This window comes from Pygocentrus nattereri, chromosome 23, assembly GCF_015220715.1.
Source record: "Pygocentrus nattereri isolate fPygNat1 chromosome 23, fPygNat1.pri, whole genome shotgun sequence".
NCBI lineage: Eukaryota > Metazoa > Chordata > Actinopteri > Characiformes > Serrasalmidae > Pygocentrus > Pygocentrus nattereri.
In genome coordinates, this window is record NC_051233.1 from 9,267,336 (window position 1) to 9,279,518 (window position 12,183).

Sequence of the window (12,183 nt, forward strand, 5' to 3'; positions counted from 1 at the left end):
GTTCTGCAAGCTATGCTTACCCACGAACCCCTTCTCTGTGTTGTGATGCAGATACGTTTATGTGCATCTTCGTTGAAGTGGAAATCAGTCTTTGTCCAACAAGAAAACCTGGGGCCTTATTGCAGAAACTTCTTTAGTCTGAAATCTTATCTGTTTAGTCACCATGACAAATGCAGTTAGGACTGAATTTGGGACAGAAGCTATTATAACAGTTCATAATCTTATCATTATCTCTAAATAAGAAAACAGTATTACAGAAACACCCTAAATTCCTAAATTCTGTCCTAACTTTAAGACAAACCCCAGAGCTTCTTAACTTCTGTTTTAACTGTTTCTATTGTTTTATGCAGTCACAGGCAACGCGGTTCACTATGACCAGTACAATGACGCTACATTTATCTGCACTGAAAACTGTGCATTTCCCCAGACACTGCAGACACGATCTCCACCATCCCTTCTTATTACCTTGTGTGTGTTAATGCTGATGAAAACTCATCAGGTGGTGGTGAATAGTGAGGAGACAGAGCTGAACGTGTATCTGTTTTTTAGGAGGAATAACGTTAGTGCGCTTGGCTAAAGTGTTTGGGAAACTGAAGCTGAAACTGAGAACAGCGACTCCGATAAACTTTCAGTTTATCGCGTTTTAGTTTTGTTTGACCTTTTTTGGCTGACTGCTGACTTCAATCAAGTAAGTTAAGATTTCTCAACTATGCTGTAAGATAAGATTCCTAAAGCAAGATAATATTTTGAGAAAAGATCTTAAGTTAAGGCAAAAAGATAGGAAGTTTCTGGAATACAGCTCTTGGTTTTAACTTGAAGTGACCTATTTTTTTGCAGAGTAAAGCATGTTGTCATATGTGCGTCTCTGTAAGCTGCAAAATATTAGTTAGTGCTACTGATTTGTGGCCTGCTTTGCAGTTTTGCGCCGGTATCATATGTTAATATCAGTCAGAGCCCTTTTGGGTCTGTTTTTTCCCCCATGGATACATTTTCGAATGCTTTAACTTTTCACACACTGTTCTGAGCAAGAGCACGCTACTTGTTTTGACATTGGTTATGACATGCTAATATCAACTTTAAACATACGGGCTCAAGCAGAGCCATTCTGAACGCTCCTTAAGCAGCAACCTCTTTCTGTAAAGGTCAACTTTTTCCAGACTGCAGATCCGGAGAGCTCGAGCGTCCTAATGCATGTGTTTAAAGGAAGTGTATTGAAGTGTTGCATGTGCAGGATTTGTTTGTGTGAGTGTAAATATGTGTGTGTGTGTGTGTGTGTGTGTGTGTGGGTGTGTGTGTAGCAGCAGGATGTTGCGGGGGTTTTGTGTGTGTATTGGTGCTGACTCTGCTGGGGTTGGAGACGGCCGAGCCGTGTTTTTAACTCGATTGCTTAGCTGGACTCCGAGACATCCTGCAGACTCTGCAGTCAATAACACTACATTCTCTCTCTCTCTCTCTCTCTCTCTCTCTCTCTCTCTCTCTAGCTTTCTCTCTCCTTTTCCCCTCTCTTTCTCTTCCTGTCTCTCGTACTCCCTTCTCTTTTCCTCTCTTTCATACTTACTCCCTTCTCGCTCTCATTCTCTACCTCTCTTCTCATTCACGGTCTCTCTCTCTCTTTCTCTCATTCTCGACCTCTCCTTCTTTTCTTTCTCTGTTCTCTCTCATTCTCTTCTCTTTCACTTTTTTATGTCCCTTTTCACTTTCTTCTCTCTCAGTATCTTTCTATTTCTTTCGTTCACACTTTCACTCTTTCTTTCTATCTCTCTGCTATTCTTTTACTTCTCTTTCATACTTACTCCCTTCACTCTCTTTCTCTTCTCATTCTCTAGCTCTCTCTTTCTTTCTCTCTCTCATTCTCTCTTTCTCTCTCTTTTCTCTCACTTGTCTCTGTGTCTCTCACACTTTCTCCATCTCTTGTCTCACATAATCTCCCACATGCACCCACAGAATCTCCCCTTCTTACACATTCTCACTCTTTTAGAGCCCCTTTCATGATATCACTAGCTCTCTCTCTCTCCCTCTCTCTCTCTCGCTCTCTCTCTCTCTCTCACCCCCCCTTACACAGAACAGCAGTGCAGTACAGATGGATCATCTGTACTTAGTCTGGTGTTATTTTTGCTCTGCGTTATTAACCCCCCCACAGCCCCCCCAACCCCATTATAAAGAGTGATATTGTAAGTCACTCAGATTACACCTCTTTGTTGACCCTCACCCAGGACTCATGATTGGATCAGTTGTGAAACGAGTGAGGGAGGAAAAAAGCTCGAGCTCACTGTGGTCAAAGGCATTGTAAGCAAGACTCTGAGCCGTCGTCATAGTTACAATGAGTGCCCTCCCACCCATCGCTGGGGGCTACGGACATGTGCAGCTGCACTGTGGCCAGACCAGCCTCTGATTGCCCATGCAGCGGTCACTCCTGCTTCTGATTGGCTGCTGGAGCACAGTGGGCGGATCTAGAGGCCCTGGCCGTAGGGTGAAAGGTCGTTGTGAAGTGTATGAGCTCTGACAGGTTTGGGCTGGGTTGGGCACTGGCTACAGATGTTTCAGAGGTTTTCTTTCTTTCTTTTATTTGAACATGAATAATAATAATAATAATAATAATAATTTCTTATCCAACATTTCTTCTGAAATCAATTTATAAAGAGTTTGTCATCCATTTGCTGCAGTCACAGCCTCTACTCTTCTGGGAAAGCCTTAGATTAGATGTTGGAACATTGCTGTGAAGATTTGATTGCATTCAGTCTCAAGAGCATTAGTGAGGTGATGTACTGATGTTGGATGTTTAGTTCTGGATCAGTTCTGATTAGCTTAATAACTCCAGAGAACATAGTTCCACATCTCCACAGTCCACTGCTGGGGGGCTTTACACCCCTCTAGCAGATGCTTGACTTGTACTGCACTGGACACACAGTACAGCATCCAAAAATTCAAAACCATTGCTTTTCATAAAGGTACACACACAAACAGTGACCACTCAACAACTTACAGCCAGCACTGCTTATATTCTCAGAGTGCCAGAACATGCCACTCAGTCTGTTGTTATTACTGCATTAAACAAAACAAAACCACACCTACGTATCAGTAGGAGGAGAGAAGTGGCTTGAAAGTTATACAGGCAGTAAATCTAATATCAGTTGCCTTTTTCCGCAGCCTCCCTAGTGCCCATTTGGCTGTGGAATGCACTCCAACTAATTATTCTAATCGAATAATATTTTTTCCTGTAACTCTATTATTAGACGAACTAGGACAGTGCTGACTCTCTGTGTGTGAAATGTTGTGACTCTGTGTTGAGCTGCTAGCGAGGAATGAGGGTGAAAGAGGGGGAGTGAGTACAACATTTCACACCTCTCCACAAAGACTGCAAAAAAATTTAAGTCAATAAAAACACTTTGATAAATGTTGACTTGCTTGTTTACCTATGAAGATGGAAATTCAGTTTGTTTCCCTTCTTATTAATTAAAAACACTTGTAAGATAGAGGTGGACTCTACAACTGAATAGAAGTGACTCTACAACTGAATAGAGGTGACTACAAGTGAATAGAGGTGACTCTACAACTGAATAGAAGTGACTCTACAACTGAATAGAGGTGACTACAAGTGAATAGAGGTGACTCTACAACTGAATAGAAGTGACTCTACAACTGAATAGAGGTGACTACAAGTGAATAGAGGTGAATACAAGTGAATAGAGGTGGACTCTACAGCTAAATAAAGGTGACTCAATAACTGAATAGAGATGGACAACGTGACCAAATAGAGGCACAAATTCGTGTCTACGTACATTTCTATGGACCAGGTTACTTGTTTCGCCCTATCTGTATCAGCACTTAGCGTCTGCTTGAATCCTGTGGAGAAAGGAAGCTGCTGAGACTTTTCTCCATGAGGCTGAAGTTGACTTCTATTGACCAGCTTCTTATTTAATTGTTTTTTTATTCATGGTGGAACGGAAGATTTGAACAAGAAGCTGGCTAACGTTAGCATCGCATGTTCTCCTCACTCCAGTAACTGAGAGATTTGGGTGATGTCTTCACGAAGAGTTAGCATATTTATAGTATTAGCATGAGTATCTGATCCTTGCGATGAGCATTGTCGGCACTCTTGTCTCATTTTAATCTACTGTACTTTGCCCATCATTATTGAACTCCAGGGAGGTTCTCTAAAACATTGTTCTAATTCTAGATCTAGTGGTCAAAGGTCACATACTTTTGGACATATAGTCTATATACCTTCAAAGAGCAATATTTTCCAAAGGGACCATTGAACTCTCTGCCTATTTCTATACCAGCTGATATACACTCATACTCACACATACAATCTCTCTCTCTCTCTCTCTCTCTCTCTCTCTCTCACTCTCACTCTCTCTCTCTCTCTCTCTCTCTGTCTCTCTCTGTTAGTTCTCCTTGTCTCGACCAGAGTAGTTTTACGCATAGCCATTTCTCTCTGTCATACTCCGTCTCTCAAACTCTCTCCTGAGAGCTTGTGAGGAAAAATAAATATTTTTAGCCATTGCGCTTCAGAACTGCCTGTCATCTCCCTCTCTTTCCATCTCTCTCCATCTCTCTCTCTCTCTCTCTCTCTCTCTCTCTCTCTCTCTCATCCTTCCTTTTTTTCAACATGTAATAAATCAAGTCCATGGGAAAAGCACGTCTCTCCACCCAGTTTCTCACTCTTCCACTTGGCTGCCATTGGCTCCCCACCGCAGCCCATCAACAAACCGCTGCCCCCAGGGAGAGGGTCTCCATGGCAACTGCCTGCACCGAAGCCACTCGTCAAAACCTTCATTGGCGCCCGGGGTTTCTCGGCCCAAGCCCGGGACTCTGAGCCTGGCTTACAGCACAGGGGAGAAATGTGGGAGAGAGAGAGAGAGAGAGAGAGAGAGAGAGAGAGAGAGAGAGAGAGAGAGAGAGAGAGAGAGAGAGAGAGAGAGAGGAAAAGGGAAAACAGAAAAATATGGAGAAAGGAAGACAGAGAGGCAGAAATTAGAGAGACAGAGTGGAGGGGCAGAAAGAGGTAGAGAATGAAAGTAGAAGAAGTGTAGTGGAAAAAAGGGAGAAAAAGACAGAATGTAACAGTGATGGGGAAGAAGAAAGGTAGAGAATTTTCTTTAGAAAAAGTAAGAAAGAGGTAGACAGAGGAGTGTTAAGGGAAAGGGAAAAGGCAGAGACATTGAGAGAGAGGAACAGGAGTGTGGTGGAAAAAGGAAGAGTAGAGAAAATAGAGAGAAAGAGTGAAGGGAAAAGATGAAAGAGAAATGGAGGGAGAGAGGAAAGAGGGGAATGAAAAAAGAAAAGGAAGAATACAGGGAAAAGATGGTAACAGAGAGAGAGAGACAGAAAAGCGGATATGAGGAAATGAAGAGGAAACTGTAGGGTGAAGAAAAAATAGAAAGTGATTGGGAAGAGAGAAATACAGAAGTGGAAAGTGAGAAAAAGGGAAAAAGAAGTTTGGTGGAATAAGAATAGTGTAGGAAAGAAGAGAGACAGTAGCGGTAAAGAAGAGGGGGAAAGACAGAAGTGGGGAGAGAGAGGAAGAAAGAGGGAATGGGAGTGAACATAAAAAGACAAGTGTAGAGAGAGGAAAAAAGAATGAGGGGTGTAGTGGAAAGAGGAAGAGTAGAAAGAAGAGAGTATAACAGTGAAGGGGAAGGCAGAGAGAGATAGTGAGAGAGAGAGAGAGAGAGAGAGAGAGAGAGAGAGAGAGAGAGAGAGAGAAAGAGAGAATGAGAGAGAGACAGAAGGAAAGACAGACAGTGAGAGGAAGAGAGACAGAATGAGAGAGAAGAGAGAGGGGAAAAAAATAAAGAAAAACAGACAGTGAGAGAACGAGAGAAAAGAGAGATAGGTGAGAAAGAAAGAAAGAAAGAAAGAGAGACAAGGAGAGAAAGAGACACAACGAGAAAGAATAAGAGAAAAGAAAGAGAGAGAGAAGAGAAAGAATGCAAGACAGACAGTGAGACAAAAAGAGACAATGAGAATGAAAGAGAGACAGGGAGAAAAGAAAGAGGGAGAAACAGAAAAATAGAGAGAAAGAATGAGCGACAGTGAGAGAGAGAACAATAGACAGAGAGAGACTCAAACTCTAATAACTTGAGCCTGTGTGAGTGTAAACACCTTCATACAAGTGTGTGTGTTTAAACCCCGGATTACTGTGAGTGTGTGTGTGAGAGAGTGATAAAACAGTAGGGGTGTAAGAGCGTCGTGATGTGTCCATCTGTAGGAGTGTTATAACTCTATCAGTTTGGAATGCTGGGATGTGGAGTTGTGTGCACTCACAGTAGTGTCGTCTCAATGCGTTTTCAATACAGGAAAAATGAATCAGTACGTGAATATCCACCTGTTGGGTCCTCCGTTGCCATGGAAGAGAAGGACACATTTCTCGGCCAAACATGAAAGAGCCTTCGAAATGGGACAGCCTAGTCACGCCGCTGTGACTCAATCGGCCTTCAAATGCAGCCCCTGAATTGGGACACAGCCTTTAGACTGCTGCAGTAGTCTCTCTGTTTCTTTCTTTGGACTAAACAGATTATAAACTCACATAAGATGCAGGCTCTTCAACACCTTCTGGTGGAGTAGAATTCAGACTTCAGAGTCCCTCTAAGAGTGCATGGCATTAGAGACCAGCTAATTTGCACGTTGAAACTGCTATTTGATTTTGTTAACTTTCAAGACTGTTATAATATCCATGGAGGATTTTAAACAAAGCCCTTTCAGAAGCTTCAGCAAACATGCTTTTGTACAGTAGCTGTGCTTTGTTACTCTGGGATGTCTCTTCACTTTTTAATGAGAACCTCTTTTAACAACAGAAAAACAGAAATATTTTTATTAACTTAAAACTGTGTTGGTATTGCTTTCTGGATAAATAGCCACATTTACATACAGCCTGATAATCAGTGGTGGACAGTAATGAAGTACATGTAATTTGTTACAGCACTTAAGTCATTTTTTTCATGTATCTGTTTGCCTCCAATGTTTTGTGCTTATGGTCATTTTAGTAGACATTAGCGTCACTAATTAATGACATTCTATGTAAAGACTGGTTTACCAAGTGTGATGTCTCGCGGCTTAAGATCAAAAGAGAAGCTTTACTTGGGAAATTTTGGCAGCAGACTGTAGTCAAGGTGCAGGCATGGGTCAGATCCAGGAAGCACAGCAGAAAGATACAGGCGATCATAACCATCAGGGTTAAGACAGGGCAGAGTCCACAAAACATGCGATGAGGCAAAAACCAGGAAACCAATACAGCAGGCAAAAGTACGAAAAGGGAAGTCCAAAAATCAGAGTCAAATACAAAACAGGCAGGAAGTCAAAACACGATGGAAATGAGAACAGGAATAACACTCAGTGGTTTCTCAAGGACACAGAACTTCACAATGTGCTAAACTAAAGCCCGGGCTTAAATACTGTGCTACACTGGTCATTTAATACACACAGCTGTTGCACATTAAAACTCAGGTGATCTAGTTCGCTGATAGGTCGAGGATGAGATGTCTGGTGTCATGTGATCTTGCGGTTGAAGTCCCAGTCTGTATGCGGACTGGAGTATTTTCACCTAAGATGTGATAATGAAGCGAGTCTTGTTACAAAAATGATAACAGGACATTAGAGTCATAATTAGTCTTTTAGTACCTTTAATTTTGATACTTAAATACATTTGAAGGTAAATACTTTTGTACCTTTACTCAAGTGAAGGTCTAAAGGGAGGAACTTCTACTTTTACTGGAGTAATATTTTACCTTGGATATCTCTACTTTAACTCAGCTACATGATTTGTCTGCTTCATCCACCACTGGTGATAATCCATTAGTAATCCAACTAATAGCTACTAGCTAGGCCGGGTGGCAGTCTTCAAGCTTAAATGGTGAATTTGCAGGTATACTCCAGCGTTTATGACCATTTATTCTTGTTTCAGCTTTATTTTACTGCAATGGAGGATTATTTTATTCTTACCTAAACATCTAATTCTGCTCCGGAGCCGAATTGGGACAATTAAAGAGATGCATGCGGCTCCAGAGCTGTATGTTGCTGACTAAACAGGTGAGAAACTCTGACCAAAATGTCAGGCGCTGACCCGTGTAGTATAGAGTTCAGACATATCATGGTTCTTGAAGGGATATATTAGAGACAGGATCGTTTGCATAAAAAATGTAAACTTTCCTGAATATTGGCGAATCTGAAAACTCTGATTCATCCATGCTTGAAGGCACCAATGCTAATGTTCCAAGATTAAAAGAGCATAAGCCTCTTTCTCCACTCCAGTGTTTCCAAGATGAAGGATGATGCCACATACGTACACAATCCAAAGATAATGCTCGTCTGTAATACTCTCTGTTCACATAAACACCTACTATAGAGCGCATGACATCTGCCCTGTATACGTTTTCAGGATCAGGGAGTAATGTCCTTCATCTCTGGAGGCAGGAGACGGGATTCTTGTGCGTAAGTGAGGGAGGCGCCAGTGGCGTGACGATGCAGCCTCATTATGTGTGTGTGTGTGTGTGTGTGTGTGTGTGTTTGAGCCTCCGGTGGCGTGGTGATGCGCTGTTGCTAAAAATAGACAGGGCTCTCTCCAGTCGTTAAAGTTCATTTTCCCCTCTGCCTGACTGCTGTTCCAACCTGCACACATTGGCTTCTTCAGACTCCTGCTGTGCTTACACTGGAGACACAACAGCACACATACACACACAGGAATGCATGCGCTCATCCACACATCTACCTACGAGAGCTCCTGAGCGAGACGTGCAATCTAAGATAATTCAATTTCAGATCATGCAGTCTAGCTGAGGCGGCGGACCGCTTTGAAGCTGATTTCATTAATTAGACTGATCTCATTACTTAACCACATCAGTCACAGCATGATTTAATGACAGCGCTGTGAAGATTGCTCATGATCTGTAGATATTCTTTAGCTGTCTGGGAGTATTTTGCTGCGTAAAAGCAAACTCGATATGGATTTGCCCTGATTTGAGAGGAAAATCGTCATTATGCCCAAAATCGATACAGAAATAGGTTCTGGACATCACGTTGTAATTATGCATTATGGACTAGGCCATTTTACCCTAAGAAAGCAAAAGCTGTTAGTAGGGATGTGCAATGATATCAGACTCATATCAGTATCGGCAGATAATTGTTGAAAAAAAATGTCAGTGTCAGAGCAATGCTTGAGCAGTACTTTAAGCAAATATTTGATGATACACTTATTTCATATCAGATCAGCAGAAATGTAATTGCTACAGTTGGACATGGCAGCGATACTGACTATGAACAGAAAATGGTCAGATTTTATCGGTCAGTACCGAAGGTTTCAGTATCTGTATCAAAAAAGAAGAAGTGGTGTTGTGACATCTTTAGCTAATACATTTATTTTATTATATTTCTTCTTATACTTTATGTTTCTATATAATGCTATTCCATGTGGATCGCAGTACCAGTTTATATAGTTTATAATTGTGTAAGTCATCAGCTTCAACAGATATGCACATAAAATATAATGGATACAGATAATATCATATCTGTGCATCCTACGTTATTACTGTCATTTTCCTCTACATTCTTGGTCACAGGGTTGCTGGAGCCTATCCCAGCGGTCGCTGGGCAAAAGGCAGGATACACCCCAGACAGGTTGCCAGTGCATCGCAGGGCATCATTAATTAATACATCGATTATTAATTAACAAAATTCTTACATTTGCATTCAGTTTCTATATCAACAGGAGCCACTACCTGTTTTGTGGCAATAATTTAGAGGTACATTTAGAGTGGAATTCCTCCTCTCACTCCCACTACTGCTATGTCAGTGATCAGACCTGTGCCAGACTCAGTATCTGAATTTACATTAGGGAAAAAAACCATGGCGTGTGAGTTTGACTGGCTATTTAATGATAGGGGAAACACTGAAATTTGAGTTATACAAACTAATGCTGTTTGTCTTTGAAATGTGTCATGATTAGACATAATATCTTGCTTAGAGATATGACATCATCTGCCCATTTAACATGCCCTTGTCCACTCTGCCTCATCATTTTAGAGATTCTTCAAAAGAGTTGATGTTTGGCTTTGTGGAAAAGAATAACGACTTGTTCGGCCAATGCAATCAGATTTTGCAAGTTATAAGCCAATCAGACGTCACTGAAGCTTTTTCAAGTGTCATAGCAGTTCCCTTCAGCAACAGCAAAACAGGTCATACATCGACAATGTCCAAAACCACCACCGACTTCTCTGGGCTAAAGCTCATCTGAGAAGGGTTGACATGGAATGTATGCCGTGGACTGACTAGTCCACCATTGTTTTTGGAAATTGATGTTGTGCTCTCTGGGCTAAAGAGGAAAAGGACTGTCCTGATTATTACCAATGCTAAGCTCAAAAGTCAGCGTCTTATTCATGGAATGTGGATTTGTTAATGGGTAACTTGCGCATTTCGGAGACACATATGCTGCCATCTAGATGACGTCTTTTTCAGGGGCATCCCTGCTTGTTTTAGCAAGACAACACCAAGCCACCTTCTGTATGTACTACAACAGCGTTGTAAAAGAGTAAGAGAGTCCAGTTGCTAGACTGGCCTGAATACAGGTCAAAATCATTGCTGTCTGTTTTTATTTACATTTTTCCTGTTGTCCCAACTTCTTTGGAATTGGGTTTGTAGTTTAGAACCTAAAATAATGTGGTTTTCAGTATTTTCCTGCTATGGCTTAAAAAAGCTTTGCCTGCCATTATTTTGGGGTTTAAAAAGGAAAATGCGTCAGATTGCAACAATTTCTTGGCAAAGTCTGTTGCTGAAATCGACACTTTTGTTTACTCAGTCGCTCGCCCCTTCAAGGGCTCATCTACTTCAGCTAATAAAGTAATGGAATGGCCCTTACAATGGCCTTGGGGGTCCCCTGAGGGGAAATAATGAAGCCAAGTATACAAGGACTTGTTAAAACCAATATTGAAACAGGCGGTCAGAGGGGTGCATCATTATTTAATGATAAGGGAAACACTGAGAAGTCAATTTTGATTTAAATGATGCAGATTATCACTGTTTGTCTTTGGAATGTGTCATGCTTAGCAATATGTCATTATGTTTCAAGTCCTAGGAGCAGCTGATATAGCGCAATCCAACACACCTCAGGGTAATCATTTGAGCATTCCCCTGCACTAAGTGTGCAAGGATTACGCAATGTTTAAGGGTAATTGGCTGTCATTCTCTCTTTCTTTTTCAGCCATCCATGAATTCCCTGAAGACATCTTTACCAAGGAGCAGCGGAAGAAGGGAGCTGTGCTGCTTCATGTGCTGTGTGTGAGTGAAACACACGCTCACTCGCTCTCACACACACAAGAGTGTCAAAAAAAGCCCTCCATCATCAGAGATTACATGGTTGACCTTTCAGTGAATACAGCATAATGGACAAGCTATCATATCCCAACAGATGGTGCTAAGCCATTGTTACGGCACTTTTGATTGATGCTAAGTTAAAAAACACGCAAGAAAGACCGATTTGCTTTGCAGTCCCCACTCCATTATCATGGAATGATGGACGTTGAACTGTCCTCTTCTGTTTTACTTGTTATCTTATTATTTTTTCTACTTTCATTCTGAGTCCCCTTTTATTTCTGCGTGGCCCGTTTTTCTCCCACTCAATCTCACTTTCTCTGTCTCTCTCTCTCTCTCTCTCTCTCTCTCTCTCTCTCTCTCTCGCTCTCACCTCCAGGCCATCTACATGTTTTACGCTCTCGCTATCGTGTGCGATGACTACTTCGTTCCTTCCCTGGAGAAGATCTCTGAGGTGAGAAGTGGCACCTATCCGGCACTCCCTGATGGGCGGCGTATGTCGTGTCCACACTAAGTGATGACAGCCCAATTTGTTCCCACTCAATGTTAGCGCCACGGTGTCACGAACTCTTGTTAAAGGTCTCGCTAACAAGGCACATCAAGGAAGTGCGTTTTCCCTTCGGATTGGTTCTCCTTGCTTTCCCTATGGTGCCTGAGTCTTTTAAACTGGGGCTTTTCAACCTTCAGATAAAGCTGCCTTTGTGGGGAGTGACTGCTCTAAAAGGAGCTTAGCCAAAGAAATGGGATTGAATCGAATCATAATCCCATGAGATATGTACCTCATTCTGTAGTGTCCGGATGCCGTTATATTACCTGACCTAGATTTCATTCCTCTAGTATGTTTAGGATGATTACAAAGATTAAACTGTCTTAATTGCA

At 41.8% G+C, this 12,183-nt stretch overlaps 1 protein-coding gene across 1 annotated transcript in view; it reads left to right on the forward strand.

Annotated features, from left to right (window-relative positions):
* The window catches only part of LOC108430413 (sodium/potassium/calcium exchanger 3), a 64,605-nt gene that overhangs the window by 29,021 nt on the left and 23,401 nt on the right, over positions 1 to 12,183 (forward strand). The window contains exons 3-4 of the mRNA XM_017702883.2: positions 11,195 to 11,271; positions 11,684 to 11,758. Of these exons, the coding sequence (XP_017558372.1) occupies positions 11,195 to 11,271; positions 11,684 to 11,758 (152 nt within the window). The remainder of the gene's footprint in view (positions 1 to 11,194; positions 11,272 to 11,683; positions 11,759 to 12,183) is intronic.